Source organism: Primulina huaijiensis, chromosome 15 (assembly GCF_012295235.1).
Source record: "Primulina huaijiensis isolate GDHJ02 chromosome 15, ASM1229523v2, whole genome shotgun sequence".
Taxonomy (NCBI): Eukaryota; Viridiplantae; Streptophyta; class Magnoliopsida; order Lamiales; family Gesneriaceae; genus Primulina; species Primulina huaijiensis.
This window is the reverse complement of record NC_133320.1, coordinates 5990928-6010200: the sequence shown is the minus strand read 5'-3', so window position 1 is coordinate 6010200 and position 19273 is coordinate 5990928. Positions and strand designations below refer to the sequence as shown.

Here is a 19273-nt window from a genome sequence, read left to right as displayed (position 1 = left end):
GTTTTCAATAGTAAGTTAACGCATGCGAAGGGCGGCTTGTGCACGAGTACGAGGGTGGCCATTTCCAAGACAAATCGAATGAAAAAAGGGATCAAAGTTACATTATCAGATAAGAAGGTATTTGGATCGAACAAAATTTCCGTGGGATTTCCAAAAGTGGAAAGAAGGGTAATTTCGCATAGATTGAAAGCAGTTAACGAAATTGAGTTTCGAGATTCCGTGCGAAAGCATAAGCCATCCAATTATGGTGATAGCTTGAACTTGAAGATTTAAACAAACGGAGATGAGTGTGATGTACCAGAATGATTTGTATAGGAAGACATGAGCTTTTGCCAAATTTGACTTCACCAAATTTTGTCTATCAAAATCCCAGCCGGATTATGAATCTCGTGGCTCTGATATCACTTAAATGTCACGCCCCAAAATCGAGACATGTCATCAGCGTCGTTTAACAATTTAAAATCGTATAACAACAAGCCACGTACTACATCAAATAGCCAAAAGCAGTCTATTACATAAATCAATAATCGCCTTTACAATGCGATTAAAACGAAATTCGAAAGCGTAAAACACGATAATACTACTAAAAGACGGAATGACAAGACTGGTCTTCAATTGGATTGGCTTCAACACCATCTCCAAAAATATTCTTGTTCTTTATCTTCGATTTGTTCTTCGTTCTTATCTGGGGTGGGAATGTAAGGGGTGAGTATTTAGGGAAATACTTAGTAAATAGGGGTCGATCGTGCATAAAAAATATCAATGTTATAATTATACGGATACATTATCATAATTTCAATAGTAAGTATGCTGAATCGAATATGAACAAAATACAAACATTGCACTGAAAATCATCTCACTTTCATGGTTTACTGATCAGTCCTCTATATGTTACTCTTCTAAGGGGTGAGGCCAAAGGAACGATTATTATATCCCACCGCATCAGGACCTAAACAAAACATATCAAATATCGGAATTTCCTTTCAATTTCTAATTCGAATCATTACAGTGCATTTCCAATATTTCAAACATGCTTTCAAATAATATAGCTAATATCCAACAACAAATTATTCAAAGGTATTCATAACAAATAGAAACGAATATGTCATACCGATCGAATTTCAAGAACATATATAATTTATTTTTATGCAAATATGGACACNCATTTTTGCGCCTAATTGAATTGTTGGATCGATCTGAATTTTGGATATATTGCTCAAAACATGTGTAGATGTATTCGGAACGGTGGAGATCGGATTTGGACATGTAAAACAATGAGCAAAACTTTTTGAAATTGGACAGAATTTCGGTACTCGAAAATTGCAACTTTTGGAGAGAACTTTTGATGTTGTTTTGGTGTGATTTCACTCATTCCTTTGCCACTATTTATAGGCACCAATATGACTTTAGGTCTTCTCCCTCCATGCCAAAGGTTGCATGATTTATGGCATGTAATCACCAATGTGATTTTAGGTCTTCCCTCTCCATGACAAAGGTTGCATGGTTTATGGCATGTAATCACCAATGTGACTTTAGGTCTTCCCCTCCATGCCAAAGGTTGCATGTAATTTATTCTCCTCCATGACATAATTCGTCTTCAATGCAAAACTAAAATCAACTTGGTACTTTGTCTCTTAGTATAGTAAAATTTTGGGTCTTCACATCTATTCTTGGTTAAGCTTGTTAACTCAACATGATATATTTGTGTGTCGAATGTATTTCAATGTGAGTTCAGATTTGATTTTGTGCTATTATTTGCTCATTGCATATTTTGAAAATATCATCTTTTGAAAATATTTCCATTGGTTAGCCACCGCATACTTTTATCAATTTCAAACATTCAAAAATATAGGTGGAGAGCTCATTATAATTTCAAAGGAGATATTTAATTTATATCTTGAAGGGAGAAAAATGTGTTTTAACTTGTTTTAAAATCAATCCTTTTATTCTCGCAAAAAATGAGAGAAATATGTTAGAGAATTCTACATGGCCTAGAAATATCCTTTTATGGCCTTTGATATGTCATTTCGCAGCCTATAAATCCCACCCATGGCCTAGACAATTCACACTCCAAAAAACCTCCACCAACTCACTAAAAATTCGGCCCCTTCGTGTGATAAAGTTGTTGTTGTGCTCTTAAATTTTGTGCTGCAAGTAGGCGTTATCTTAAGGTGTTAATCTTTCCAAATAATCAATTATAGTCGAGCCAAGGAGTGCCCTAAGTAGTTGAGTAGCAAAAAAAATCGAAATCGAGCCACGTTCTAATCGTTATAGTTTGGCCTCCTCAAACAATTAGTTGCCGAGATTGTGTGCTTCAAGTCGAGTTTCTGCAGCATCTAACCAAAGTTTTAAGGTTTTATTTTGCTCGTGCATCACGCCCAAGTCTTGCTGGTAGTGTTGTCCAATTCACATTCAAGCTCTATGTAAAACCCAAGATTTTTGTATAAACGAGATAATATTTTTTTTTTCAATTGTATTAGGATTATGCAATCTTCAGGTATCTATATCATTATTCAAGAGGTAAGATTTGCAAAATTTTCTAAAGTTGTGTGGATAATTATATCGTGTACAACATTTTTGGACCTCGAAATTTACTATAATATTATGTATATATTTTGAACTTGGGATAAATAAATAGATCATGATATAAGAAATTTAATAAGGAATAATAGGATATGAGCATGTAAAGTTTAAGATATAAATTCAAAGTTGACAAGATTTTTACCAGATAAAGATATAAGATTTGAAATGATATTGATATACCTGGATAAAGATCAAGCAAAGGATAATACAACACCTAAATTTCGAAATTTAAGGATGTATAATTTTCGAAATTTCTAAAGAATAGATATATAGATTTTGAAATATTATCCAAGATCACGGATAAAAGAATGATAATTACCTAGATTTAAGTTTGATTCGAAAATTCAAACGTGAGGATAATACGCGATCAGGATAGCAGCCAACCCCTATAAATAGGAGGGCCATCGAACTCGAAAATCACACCTCCCATTTTCGAGTTTTTCTCTCTAGTCTCCCTAGGAATTTAGAGAGCTTGCTCTCCTAGTGTGCCGAGTATCGAAGCGCTGCTGCGGTCCAGACCTGGAGCAATAGTTCGAAATTTCCAGTGCAGGACCCCTCTTTTCACGTTTTTTTCTTTCATCAAGGTCTAAGGTAAGTGGGCTTGTTTTAAATGTTGAACTTTCAGTTATGTGCATTTTTTTGTTTTCGAAAAATCGGTCGAGTGCAAATTCTTCTTCTAACCCCTTCTGGTTACAATTGTCGCATGACGTATGTGTTGGCACCGTGAGGATTCAAATTGATATCGGAGGGAATCCTAAATATGATATGACCCTTACGCGGTGGGGATGTAACCGCTATATGGCCTCGCCCCTTTAGAGGAGTAAAAATTGAGACTGATATCAGTAAACCATATAAAATAGTGGAATCTCAGTGCTTGGTCAATGGTATGCATATGGTATGATCATGTTATGCATGATACGTGTTTCGAATTTTTATGCATTTTTTTATGTTGTACTCGAACGACCCCCATTTGCTGAGTGACGACCATATCACTCACCCCTTACTCTTCTCTCCCCAGATACGTCTGAAGAACAGGTTGAGGAAGAGGAATCCGAACAATTCTGGGGCTGGTGATTTCTCGAGATCAATAGTGCATAGATTTCGAAAGTTTTTAATTCCTTGTAAAACGCTTCCGCATTAATTATTTTTCAGTTGTAAAGACAATGTTATTTCTTGGAAATTTATGAAATAGACTGGTTTCGGTTTATACAATGCTAAAAGGCTGGTTGTTTTTTTTCTATTGTGTGATTGATGAACAACGGCGGTGTCAACCCTGGGTTTTGGGGCGTGACATTCTACCCATGTTCGGCCAAGGTTACGTTCAAGTATCGATCAAGTTTAATCCGCATTTTGAATTACGGTAAGTGGGCTTATTTATTGTTTTAAAGTTTGATATATGATTTAAAATTTGATCGATTACTGTTCGTTTCGCTTTCGTATGCATTACTATATGTATTGTTATGCATCTTTTGCTAAGTTCCGATCTGTTCCGTCCATGTCGTTCTGATTTGATTCTTTTGATCCGCCTCCTTCTATCCAAATGATAAGTTTATTTATTATGATTCGAATATTTTGCGCATCGGGAAAGCCTGTGAGGGAAACGACCCTACAGGAAGCCTGACTATGGGAAACGCTGTCAGATGGAGCCCAGATATGGGAAAATGCCTAGAGAGAGCTCATTTACAGAAGAAAACCAAGATAGAGCTCAAGATCGAGGATAACCCATGGTCATTATTATAAGATCTGTGTTCAGTATGTGATTCTGATTTTGTAAGACTTTGTTCTTTTATGATTCTGTTCTATTTGATATGATGTGATCATCTGATACGATATAAGTTTTGAACTCTGTCTGTTCCGTTTTCGAATTTTGCTCTGAAAAATGATCACTTTAAAGATATGTATATGTATAACTTGTTATTCTGGTATTCGATGAGCCACCACTTACTAAATGTTTCCTGAAACACTCATCCTCTTACGTCACTCCCCATATAATAATGAAGAATAAGTAGAAGAGACAGAAAAATATCAATTTTGGGATGGTAAAGAAATCCGGAGTTATGAAGACCAAGTCCCTAATTTGAAGTTTATAATTTACTAGCTACCACGTTTTGCACTTTTCTTTGTAAGAATCTTCCTCATTATTCGCATATCGCATATCTAAAGACAATGTTCTTTTATGAATTAGACTTGTTTTGACAATTTGCTAAGAGGATTATTGTTTTCAATGAAATTATTAAACAATACCGGATGTCATTTACGCCTTGGTCATGGGGTTAGACAATAGTTGAGCCCCTTAGATGGACACTAAGTGTTTTTTTTTTCAAAATTGCCCTTATATTATATAGATATGTAAATTTGATTTTGTATGTATATTTTTCGTAACTAATTATTATATATAGGATAAATAACTTTTTAATTTATTTATATATTATTACTTTAAATGTAAAAAAATCATTATTAAACCAAACATTTGAGAAATTTGTTTTATATAATTTTTTTCATAAAAATCACAACTAAACTAATTATTTAAAAAATAAAAATATATTATTTATATATAACATGTAATGCTAAAAATATTATAATATTATTTTATACACACGCGTCGCGTGTGCATGATTATGCTACTACATATAAAAGAACTATTTTAACTAATTTATTATCATTACACACTGTTTAAGCATTTTCCATTGCTTGGAGGATACAAGTATGTCTCTAGTGTGAAAAATCTAGAAGTATCGTTATTTTCTGAATAAACTACATCATCAATTTTAGTTTGAAAATATCATATGTTTTAGTGATAACAAACAATATCATATTGTTTCAAGGCCTATTTTCTATTTGCGTATATTTACAGGTTTCAAGCTGGACTTCGTAAAGTCAAGACGGACTACATTCTCGCTGAAATATTTCAATGAATCTTTTTTGGTTCAAGCTGCAGACTAATCCTAGCTACTCAATTCTATCACATGGAGTATTTATCCAACTACTCTGTTAACGAGAATATTTTCTAAAATGTCAAGGATCAATCATTTTTTCAAAAGCCAATGCCATAAATTACGAAAAGCATTAAATGTGTCATACTACAAAGAGAAGTTGACAATGTCCTCCTGTCGAACGAAGGTACATATGATCGTTCAAAAAGTTTCCTACTATTGGAAGAAATTTCAGTATAAATAGGCAGATTGAAGACAAGAAGCATACCAGAACGATACCGAAATATTAAAGCTTTTATAATCTGCTATTTATGAGATCTCGAGCTCCTTTATTCTTTCAATATCAAGTGACACATATTTACACATGCTCATTCTACATATCAGATCATCAATGATCTATCAGTGCTACCTTATCAACTCTAGTCGTTCAAAGTTATCATTTCAAGAGTTGTATTGTGTAATTATCTAAACCGACAGTTCAACAAACAACTTTTTTTGTATTATAATACTAAGAGTTTCAATATAGTCAATGATAAGTTCTAGCTGAAGCGAATTTGTACAAGAATTATATAAATAAAAGTCTTTTAATGGATTTTTTCATAAATGGAAGAATTAGTGACGTAATCTCCAAACATCCATAAATATAGTGTGTCATTTACTTTAATGTTTTATTCTATTTGCTTTAATTTTCTTATCTAGACGTAATGTTAAAAGACTGATTACATTGAATATATATTATCATTAGTCTAGTCGGACCGTTTTGTACTTTAAATAACTTCTTGTAGACAAAATATATCTAGTCGTTCTTAAAAAAACATTAACATCTAATATATGTTAAGATCGGCTCAAGTTTTAAAATAAATTTTTAAATTGTTTATTCACCCACTCTAAACACATTTTTTATCACAACAATCAAACCACACAAAAAAATCGAAATTTTCCGATAATGAAAACTATATGCGTAGAAAACGAATTGCATATGTAATGATGAAATGCATAATTGGGACATAACTGAGATGAAATATGAATTTCACGAAAAATTAAAATCAATTTTTTTATGACTATGAAACACGTAATCGTTATTTTTTAGTATGTATTGGGTAAACTCCGGAGATATTGAAAAATTTAACTCATCATTATTGGTCAAACGCTCGCATATTTTATCAATTCGGATGCGGTGAGCATTCATTGGAAAATATTTTTAGTTAATTTATACATAGTCATTAGATAAAATCTAATTTCAAGTATGAATATCCACAAGTGAAACTCTTAGTATTAAAAATCGAAAATAATCCAACTTTGAATTGGGTCGAAAATTTACATGATCATACACGTTATTTATTTCAGAAAAGTAAGAGTGTCAATTCGGGTAGGTTGGGTGAGTTGGATCGGGTTGAGCAATAGTATCATTCGAAAATTTCCCAATCCGAACCCAAGCTAACCTGAAAACACTCAACCCGAATCAACTCGATTTCGAATTTTTTTAAAAATTTTTTAAAGAAAATTAAAAAAAAATTAATTTAAACACATATTAACAAAATCTCTCTCATATATATAATTTAAATTTGAAAGTCTAAGTGTAGAAAAATAAAATATATTTACTAAATCAAATAAACAATTGTTTAAAAAATAAAAAATATCCAAAATAAATATTAAATTATGAAAATTTATGATATAAATATACAATATATATTTTTTCAGACATACAATATATAAAAATGTAGGCAATATTTATTAACTATATTTTTTTAAAAAAAATTTAAAATTTTCAGGTCAACTCGGGTCCACCCGAGTTGATCCGAACCCAACCCAACCCGATCATTTTTTTCGGGTCAACTATCGGGTCCAACCCGATCTGACCCTAACCCGAAATCTCCAAATCCAAACCTGATTTTTTTCGGATTGAATCGTGTCGGGTTTGTGGGTCGTGTCTGATTTTGACACTCCTACAGAAAAGTTATTATACGCATTATTTATTTTAGAAAAGGTACATTCTTATACACATTATTTACATAAAATAACCCAACTAAAAGAGCGATTTCTAAAAGTTATTTTCGAAAATGCAAGAAACGTGACAAAGCATACTCCGACAAAATCGACAAAAAGAAACAAATAAATATGAACTTAACATGGTATTTTTTGAGCCTTATGCCCATGTTTGGTTCAATTTTTACTAAAGTCATTTTATCATGCACACAAATGACTAAGTTGTACTAAAAGTGGACAATTAAACTCACCTACAACCTAAGGACTAAGAATCTTTATTTTAAATATTCATATTATTACTAAAATGCCCTTTGATTGGTTGACAATAATAAATTATATATATATATATATATTTTTACTGTAACCAAAACTCAAAAGTGAATTTCTTAGAAATTTTTTTATTACTCATTTCCTTTGCGTGATAATAAAAAAAATTCTAAGAAATTCACTTTTGAGTTTTGGTTAAAGTAATCGCATGTTACATGTTTTAATATAATAATAAAAATATGTTACAAAATACATGTCCAAATTAAAAAATAGAAACAAAAAATTTATATGTCATCTTCATTATTGCATAAAACTGAATTTAAAAATAAAATATGATTCTCAAATCGATTTTTATTAATATAAATAAGCTTTAAATGAGAATTTTTTAAATGGATAAGTGAATTTTTATTTTGCAGGATTTAACATTAATAATAGACAACAATGGCCATATTATATTTTATATTAGAGCTTGAAGAGTATTTTATTACTTTTCTTTTTAAAAAAAAAAAAATTTCCAAGGATTTTTTGGGTATAATACCAAATTATCCCCACTTAATCATATTCTTAAAAATCAATCCAAGCATAACATATTTTATCACCACATATTACAAATTCTTATCTATCATTTTTCTTACCAATCATTGAATAATCATATCATTTGAACCAAATATTAGATTTCCCCACGTACAAGTTGGACTATGATGTTGTACCTTCTCGTGTGAAACTAATTCACATATTATTATTAAGAATTAATTTATAACCATGCAATCAATTTTAACCTAACTTCCAAATATGTATGTACTTATTAATGACCATATTCATGCTAATTATGTGAGAATTTTTAGACATGTTGCAAAGGGTGTTCTTCATGTCCACTAATATTTTGTTACCTACATTTTTTATTTAAAAAAAACGATTTTTAATTTATCCCTATGATTTTTTGTTATTTTGACTCTGCCAAGAACTGAATAATGAAATTATCTTTGTTTGACAATATATCAGACTATGATCAGATAAGTGGGTCGGATATATATCCAAAATTTTGTAATTTGTCTTTCTGCTGATTTTCGATGGCATGGCGAATATGAGTCGAGGCAAGGAAAATGTTTTTTTTCGCAAGACAAATTTTCTCATATGTATGTGCTATACGAAATGACAATCGTCTCCAAGATACAACAACTCCGATCCAGAAATGCAGCACTACAAGTTCTAGATGTTAGTGAACAATAATATATCTGAACTTTTAAGTTTTGGAGAAAAAGAATGCAATGAAATGTATGTAAAAAGTATCTGATGAATGCCTGCAGATGGACTATTTAAAGAGTGAGTCACCTGCTGTGATAAGTCAGGGGACACACCCTTCTGTGATAAGCCATGGGACGTGCGGTTCTGCGCTAAAGGACAGCCACACGAGACGCACTGGTTCGGAGTGGAGGGTGCAAACTTTTGGACCCACTGGTACAGAAGGGACACAAAATTATTTTCCAAATAAATTTTGTCCAAAAAGGTTAATACAATCAAGAAACCCGACCTTACCGGTGCCGCCCCACGCGCGTGTGTTTCATCGAGACGCAGCCTATCAGCGTCTTCCACCTTTCAAAAACTTCTGGTGTCCCTTAATTGGGGTCCAAACCCTTATCTCAAACTTGGAGCTAATAAAGAAGAATATTATTGGCACATTTATTCTCACTTACTTTCTTTCAGTGCTTACCATTTATCAAACAATTTTAGTTGAAATTGGTCCTTCGAAAATTTTCTACCTGATCTACTCAAATATTCGAACCCAAATTTATAATTTATAAATACTCAAATACATATAGTTTCATTTTCAACTTTGCAGTAAGATTAAATTACGGGTCCAATAAATTTAATAAACGATTATGTTTACAATATGTAATATTGAAACACGAATATGGTGTTTTACGGTTTTCAAGGATATATGTGAGTGTTGGATTATTTTATCAAGGAATTGATGAGTTTTCGACGCATAATTTATTTTGAAGGCAAATTCAGTTGTTCAGTAAATAATCGAGTGGAGTTCAATTTTGGATATGTGCAAGCTTCTGATCTGTTGTAACTAAATATATTCATTTTTTCGTAATATTTATTAAATAAGCTTTTATATTTTTCATTGATTTCTTAGAGTTTATTTTCTCGGAAAGCCAGTGTATTTAATCAAAATTTTAACACTGAATTAATTAGAATCGCTATACGACAATTATTAATTGAGTTATTTAAGTTTTCTTATTTTGTGTTTTAATCTTTTCGTTTTTTGTTTTGTTTTTAGTCATGTTTATCCGGAGTGTTGACTTGGTACCAGACATATAAAAATATGCAAAACTATTGTAGAGACCACATTTATCAAAATAATAGACTCCTATTATATCGACTCCTATTCTATAATATAATAGATATTGTTTTGGTGCAATTCATATCAAGCTGCTATCAAGGCTAATAATTTGATCTGGAAATTACTTTGAACGGAAATGTTAAGATCATATACTTGGCTCTAATTCCACCACACAAGCTCCACATTTTCAATTTTCAATAATTTAATTCAGCCGATGTAAATTATACTCAATTTCATAATATTAATATAGTATCAGAGCTCAAACACATTGTTATGTATTGCATTGTCTTATGAGACACCCGCTAACGTTTTGTAAACTTCACGTTAGAAAAAAGTATTTGGAGCAACTTAATTGTTCATTTCGAGCTCGTGCCTGAAACCAAATATTCACTCTCATTTAGTGCAACTAAATCATTTTCTGCTTGTGATAATTTAATTACATTAATGAATCACGTGATTCCATTTTCATTTTCATCCTCCTTTTCTTGAACTTCATAACTACTTCAAAGATTATTCATTCCCCAGATTTCTAGTCGCATAGAATTAAACACAGTTCCGCGTAGAATTTCCAGGCGGGTCAGCTGCCAATGAAATCTCCTTCCTCTTTCCCCGTTCCGACGCACTATTTTCTGCAAATCTAAGGCTTCCATGATGCAAACCCTTCTCTTTTTCATCCTCATTCCACTCCGACGAATAGTAATACTCCTCGGTGTATTTCCCATTTCTTGAAGATGGAAATAACATGCTTCCCCATTGTGGAAAATGGATGAAAGCTACAGAAATAGTGCAAATAACAGCCATGATTCCCATTAAAGAAATACCTTCTGCTGTGGAGAATCTTGTGGTCGAGAAGAAGATCAACTGGTTTAATCCACCCCCGAAGTTTCCTCCAGCTCCAGTGAGGCCCGAGATTAATCCTAGAGATCTTCTTGAAACGAATGGGATGATGCCGTATGTTGCGCCACACGCGGCTTGAGCTCCGATAGACAAGAGAATCATAGATGTTATGGCTATAGGAAGTGAGTCTGCATTTCCAAGACAGATGCAGAAAACTCCTCCTAATGTTTGGACAGTCCATAAGACCCATAGCCTTCCTCTCATGCCGAATTTTACAGCTGCAAGGTCGGAGGCATACCCACCCAACGGGCGGGATGCGAAGTTGGCCATACCGAAGGTGGCGGCTATGATTCCAGCTCTGTGGAGTGAGAGGTTGAATCTGAAAATTTTAGAATGTTCATGTATATATGAGAGAATTAATTTTAAGTTTAAAGAAAATTTGTAGCGTGCCTTGTCGATTCCATGATATGACAAATTATGGAGTGACTGACTAGATTGAAAGACTTTTTCATCTTGAAAGGTAGTATTTTAGTTTGGATTCTCAACTCAGGCTTATAGCATGATATTGTTCCTCTCGTCGAGGATCAATGTAGCGAGATTGCGATCTAAAAACGGCAGGAGACCATCGAATCAGTGTCGATATGACTCGCTCTAACGAGGAATATTTGGAAGAAGTATTGTATTTGATGTCCATTCCAATATGTGGAGCTTGTTAATATTAGTTGGAATCAAAAAATTAAATTATATTCACCACAACTAGCTAGTTAGTTAGAAGCAAATTTGATCAATGCATACCTGTCATAGAAATATTCTGCAATGATATTATTCATACATAGCTCAACCCCCATGGAAAAACCGTAGACGAAGAAGAAAACCCATGTCATATAGTTTGTGAGTGCATACTTCAATACCTACAATTGACATATATATATATACAAGAAATTAAACTAGTTTATTTGCACAAAAAACCAAAGAGTAAACACATCAAACGATGTACAGACAGTGATACAGGGAAAATGTTTTTTTTTTTATTTATAACTTGTTCAATTTTGGGTTTTGCTTATTTAATTTGTCAAAGTTTGATTTTAATTAATATAAACTTTTAATTTTCGGTTACATTGATTCAATCGCTAACATGGCATCTGACAAGCCAGCAATTTTCGATGTCACGTCAGTAATTTTCGGTGTCACCTCAGTATTTTCCAATGTCACAACAATAATTTGGATCATATAAAAAATTAGTGCATCAAAACCAAACTTCAGAAAATTTAGTAAACCAAAAAATGAACAAGTCAATAGACCAAAAAATTATTTTCCCTAGTGATTTATAGAAAATTTCTTTAAAAAAGAGAATATATAGAAAAGTCCATTGCTTGCATATTGCTCAATTTTCTCTATCTTCTAAAACATATATATATAGTTTTAATATGTTGCACATTCATCGTGTACACTTATGTGAGCATTGATGAGATGACACTCAATTATTAGATGTAGTGAAACATATCAAAATCGTACATTCAATAAGTGAGTGACACTTAGTTGGTACTCAGTATATACGGTGGATATGCAACATATCAAAATTTTATATGTATATATATAGACACACCTTTGGAAACTTGTCCTTGTGCAAAGCTCCTCTCTTTTGTAGCTCACTAAGATTCCCATCTGGCAAATCCTGTCCCAAAGTTAAAACCAGAACTCCTACAATAAAATGGAGAAATCCGGGCACCATAAACGCAATCCTCCATGCAGTAAAAGGGGTTACTCCAGAAACCTCAATAAAATGGTAAACAAAAGGCATGACCAATTGAGTCACCCCACCCCCCATATCTCCCCACCCTGCTGCGATCCCGTTCACCAGCCCGATAATCGAGCTATTGAACATGACGCTTGTCCAATGCTGGCACGAAATGAATGTCGCAAGTGAGAATCCGATCATGAATCGGATAATAAGGAAGCCATGAGCTGATGATATGAACACAACAGAGAAAACGATTGGCGCTGTCAACAGGTTCAAGAACGCGCAGCCATATCGTGGGCCTACTAAGTCACAGATTACGCCCATCACGAGCCTGGAGAAGATGCTCCCCGAAACTGAGGCGACTCCTGCATTTCCTATGTCGGAGCGGGTAAGATTTAAGTTGTCGCGTATGATGGGCACGAGAGGTGCGGCGGCGAAGGTGGAAATGAAGCAGGTGAAGAAAGAGATCCATGCTAAGTGGAAAGATCTCATGTGAGGTTGCTCGAACGAGAAGATTTTCAGGGTTTTTGCTTTGTGTTCGGAATCAACTGGTAAAGAGAATTTTAGGGTGTCATCAGACTGGATTGTGGTGGAAACCATAGAGCTTTTGAAGGCAGTGCCATTGACATCTGCCATTAATTTCTTCTTGCTTGATCGGAGACGACAACCACTAGGAGAACTGAAAAATGGGGAAGAGAATTGAACAGTAAACGGTAGACGTGTAATTGGAAGGGGTGCATATGGCGTGCTATTTATAAGGAGCATGCAAGTAACTTGACATGAAATTTGTCTGGTTTGTTACTTTTTTTTTTTACACACCCGTAGCGCAATTATTTAGTATGTAATGGATAAATTCTCAGATTAATGCAACAGTCTGAAAATCACATTAATAAGATAAATTGCACTGGACAACATGTTTGTCCGATAAGGTGTTGACATAAAAAATTGAACTCTTACCACTAGTCAAACATTCATCTACTTTATCAACTCGAATATTCTATTGTTTGTTACTTGATTAGTGATGTGAGATGTATTTTAATTTATTTATTATAAAGGATTATTATGAACTCTTATATTATAAATAATAAATTGAGTTTACCATAGAACGAAAACGAATATAAAATATAAATAGTAGTGACGACTGTGCTCAAACTCGCCTACAACGCCTACATGAGCCTTGGACTGGATACAATTATACAAACAAACATACCCATATTATTGTATAAAATAATTTTTTCCTCGAAAAAAATATAGTTCACCTCATTTTCACATACCATCATTTTTTAATATTTAATTTTTCCATATCTACAAATTTATTTCTATTATTATGTTATATTATAACATGCTACAATTAGTTTTATAAAATTAAATAATAAAATTATAATTTTAAAAAATAATTCGACTAAATAGTGTCTCCTTATAAAGACATAACCTCACTATGCATAGTTATGTAAGCACCGATTAAGTTTCACTCACCTATTGAATGTAATGAAACATATCAAAATTATGCATTCAATAGTTGAGTGACAACTTATCGGTGTATATATATATATATATATATATATATATGTATATATATATATATCCCATTTCATCTCTCATGAATACATTTCTTAAAAGTTATTTTCGATTAATAGGATTAACAGCGCGCACATGTACGCTACAGATAATCTTGAACTTTCAACAGCTTACAACTTTGCAGCGTGCAATGTGCGCCGCGGAAAGCGAATTTGCGCGCTGCGAAAAGCTATTTTTGTTGTAGTGAAGAAACGTGACCAAGCATACTCCGATTTTTAATGTAAATCATAATATGATTTTGAAAATAAGTAAATTTCACTAAATCAGACAAATCGACAAAAAGAAACAATGTGATTTCTATTATGAATATGAACTCAACATGATATTGTTTTTCCCGAAAGAAAGAAAATCCAAGAAAACACAACCTCTCCTACTTTACTCCTTATAGATTTCCCCAAGTACAAGTTGGACTATGATGTTGTAGCCTCTCGGGTGAAACTAATTCACATATTTTTATTAAGAATTAATTTATAACCATGCAATCAATTTTAACCTAACTTCCAAGTATGTATGTACTTATTAATGACCACATATATGATAATTATGTGAGAATTTTTAGACATGTTGCAAAGGGTTTTCTTCATGTCCACTAAAATTTTGTTACTTGAATTTAAAAAAAAAATGAAATTTTAACTTATCGCTATGTTTTTTTTTTTTTTTGCAACGGGTTTTCTTCATGTCCACTAAAATTTTGTTACTTGAATTTAAAAAAAAAATGAAATTTTAACTTGTCGCTATGTTTTTTTTTTACTCTACCAAGAACTGAACATTGAAATTATCTTTGTTTGACAATATATCGAATTATCAGATAAGTGGGTTGGATTTATATAAAAAAAAATATTAGTTGAAATTTGTCCTTCGAAAACTTTTCTTTATGATCTACTCAAATATTGGAATCCAATCCAAAATTATGAAATTAAGGGAGATTTTGCAACCTCAAAAAAAGTGATTATTCAAAATTCAATTAAACAAATCAATTTTTAAGGTTTTTTTTGTGTTTCTTAACCTCAATTTTTGTTTCTGATTCTGTTTAATTAAATTGAAATCCAAAAATTGGTCTATTGAGGATTCTGATTCTTCAAAGAGATTATGTTATTTTGGTAAATCAATTGAAGTTTTTATGAACACTCTCATACCTAAGATTTTTGTCTAATCCAAAATTATCATTTGACACATTTACACCATCAAACCCTATATTTTACAAACACTTCATTGATGTTTGGTATTTCACTTATTCACCGATCAAAGACTCTTACCTTTCTTGGAATAATGGTGACGACCTCGCTCAAGTCAATAGTATTATAACAAATTCAAATGGGATAAGTCCAGATTTAGTCTCATATGTTTGAATCTCCGGTTCAGTCCTAAAGGTTTATCTTGAGCTAAAATATTCACGAGCCCTGATGTCATTTTTTGGGCATCTCATCTTCTCCACACAGCTACCATATTCGAACAATTTGAGCCCTCTTTCCAGATTCCGATCGAGGTTAGGCAATGGATGCAGGTTGGTTTGGACGACATTTTTGGTTGTTATATGGCAGTTGAGTGCGTTTCTTCTCCCCCGTTTGGTGCATTACTTCGTTCCTGTTTTGGTGAGTTTCTTCTACTTTGTTCTCATTGCTTGGCAGATGCAAAATACGCAAATTATTTTCTGGTTTTGAATGGTTGAATCGTGAGATGATCATTTTATGTGGAAAGTTGCTTAAGTGATTTTCGTGTTAAATTCAGTCGAATCATGAGGCAAATATTCTTGTCTACCGATATATGTTCTCATTTGCATCCAACAAAAACCGTATGTTTTTCCCTATTTAGACCAAATATTTAAAATATAATACAAGCAACGAAGAACAAACGATGAACTTAAGTCAAAGGGCTCACCATTTATGCAGAGTGATTGAAGTTCTGTTTGAACAATTTCCCACGAAAAAAGGGAGGATGATAGTATATATAACTTGAAAGAGACGCATTTTTCCTCGATTGGCTTAGATGGATGAAATGAGACATAGTTAAGAATATTTGGGAAGGGGTCCGCTGGCTTAGACGGCAAAGAAATGCCCAACATTTTCCTTCTCCGTCAATATATATATAATGAATTTAAAGATTACATTAATTAACAACAGAGACACACACACACACACATATATATATATATTTATATATAATATATATATATATACTTAAAAATTATTAAACTAAATAATGAAATTCATTTGGGAGGAACTTGCTTAAAAATCACCAAACCTAATGTTGTTTTAACGTTCAGTATCTAACCCACTCTTCTAAACTAACCCACTCTTCTAAACTCTTGCACTCCCGACTTTCCACAAGTTTAATTTTTAGCTCCCTAAATCCAGAAAAAACAAAAAAAAAAAAAGAAAAGAAAAATAAGCACACCTTCTCTCTCTACAAACACATACAACGAAAAAAAGAGCATGGAGAAAACCCTACATTATGCCTTCCTCAAGTAGTTTGCAACTCCATTTTTTTCACCGTGGAAATAATCCTTACATTTCTCCGGTCAATCTTGTTAACCAATAATCGTAGTTCTCGAAAGAGAAATAAAGTACTGTAAACTTTAAAAAGATGAAAAAATCCTAACAGAAACCAATGAAGAATGTCATTAGGCTTCGAGGATCAAGTTGGACGGCTGTTTCCCAAGATACAACGGAACAACTAGTAGTAACCTAGCACGAAGGTACTTACTACGACAGTGAATTGAACAAGTACCTGAAGTTTATCACAATTTGGAACAGAGTAGCAGGAGGCAGAGACAAGACGAGAGTTGAAAGCGATACGAGGGTGAAAGATGCTTGAAGGATTCGATGCTTCTTCTATATATAGGCACTTGAGTTCCATATGAACAGTCACAGACTAGCCATCCGAAATTCCAAAGTTTGCTCAGCTAGAGTACCAACAGTCAGCTATATGGAGCACCAACAGTCAGACAGGTGGAAGGTCACATCCAACAATCAGCCATATGGAGCACCAACAAGTCAAGCCGTTTCCAGTGCAAATCGGGCAATTGATTCGCACCCTCCTGTGTAGGCACGCACGAGAGATGACATCTTGACCAATCATTCTTACACATTCACAAAATGTAACTCAATATAAGTTCATTCATTCTAATATTATTTTCGTATATGAGATATTATTCATTTTACACTTACCATCTATTTATCAAGGCCATAAGATGCTTATCCAATTTCAATTCATATTGGAAAAAGCCCAATAGACCAAAGTACAAAGTCCGATAAATCAAAAGCAGCTTTAGGTGGAGAATCAACGAAGAAGGTATATTTTGTGTTTATATTATATATGCAATTGTTGTGTTTGTTGATATTTTTGACCCAATGAGCTGGATTTGTTTATGGGGAAGTATTTCTTGTGGCACAACATAACGTAAACAAATGTGATGTTTTTTTATCCCAATTTTTTGAAAATAAAAATTGGACAAAATTTTGAAACATGAAAGTGATAGAGCTTACTTCAAATAAAAGCCACCACTACAAGAAAATTTACATTTGGCGACGCTGATCAACGTTGCAAAACAAACTGCCGAATAATTGGCGATGCATCAGCCCTTTGGCGACGCGGTAAGGGACACGTCGCCAACGGTGTACATATTTCGCGATGTTGAACACACACGTCGCCAAAAGGTATTATCATGTGGCGACGTCCCTTGCGTCGCTAAATGTATTTTTTAATTCGATTTTTGTATATTATTGTAACTGACGACGCGAAAGACTCATCACCAAAGATATTAAACATTTGAACGTTACAAATTTTTCTATTTTTTATTCATCCTCATTTGTTGACACTTCAAAAGTGTCGCCAAAATGTGTCATCAATGTTGTTTTTGTCTATTAAATATGAATATCATATAAAATAATTATATATAATAAAATTTAATTGATGTGAAATTTACTACTCAATAATCAAATATTTTTAAAAAAGATAATAAAAAAAACTAGTACAATTATGTCCAAAACAAATTTACTCAAACACTAATTAGATAATATTGCAAAATAAAAAAGAACTACATAGTTGTTACCAAAGGCGAGGGACGTGGTGGAGGAGATCAAGTCGAAGAGCCTGTCGGTGGAGGCGGGAAAGGGAAATCAGGAATGGCTTGTTGCAAGTGTTGCAATAATGGATCAAACTTTTGTTGTTGTTCACCTATAGTATATTGTTGCTCATCTATAGTATTTTGTTACTCACCAATCATTTGTTGCATAACCATAATTTTTTCACCATCATCATTATTCTTTAAGCCGATATTTGTGGCCTTAGGACCACCCACTATAGATAGTTTAGGTAATGGATCTAAACCCTTGACATAGCGAGATATTGAGCCTAAAACTTGCATCATAATAACGATATCTTTGGGCTGATGCACATTATCGATAGTAGAAACGAACACTTCACCTACTGGCTGAGTCGTTCGAACTTCCACCATTTCAGTCTTAAAAGAAATTAAATTATTATTATTTAGAAAAATCACCCCCTTTTATAAATTTTTATATGTTCATTAATCCATGTCCACCTTATTTCTTAATATTTGCAACATAAATGCTACATAACCTCTTATGTTACTATAGTCTCTATATGCTAATTACTTTATGCATCACTCTATACTAAAATTCATTAAATTAACATATGAAGACAATTATAATCGTAAACAATAATTATGATCATCACCATTGTTACTTAAAATATAATGGAAGAAAAGAAAATATGCTCTAAAACTAAACAATAAAGCATTTGACGTCCAAGATCCATTATTCGCCAAAATCGGCAATTATTCGATACCGGTTTCAATCCATTATTCTTGAAGGGAAATATATTCTCCTAATAATTTAATTATTTCCCTAATTGTTTTTCCTTGTTGATTTGATTGCATATAATATTTTGTCTTTCTAGATAATGAGATAATTATGCAAATAATATCATGATATGATTTTGAATAATTAAATATGTTTTGACTTTCTAGATAATATG

The 19273-nt window shown here is 32.8% G+C and overlaps 1 protein-coding gene across 1 annotated transcript; it reads right to left on the bottom strand.

Moving 5' to 3' along the window:
- Positions 1–10533: 10533 nt before the first annotated feature.
- LOC140958707 (high affinity nitrate transporter 2.4-like) lies at positions 10534–13434 on the bottom strand. Its single transcript, XM_073416263.1, has 3 exons — positions 12563–13434; positions 11752–11867; positions 10534–11335 (listed from the first exon to the last, which is right to left on the bottom strand). Exons 1-3 carry the CDS (start codon positions 13331–13333, stop codon positions 10663–10665), a joined length of 1560 nt encoding a protein of 519 aa, XP_073272364.1. The 5' UTR covers positions 13334–13434; the 3' UTR covers positions 10534–10662.
- Between the last annotated feature and the right edge of the window lie 5839 nt (positions 13435–19273).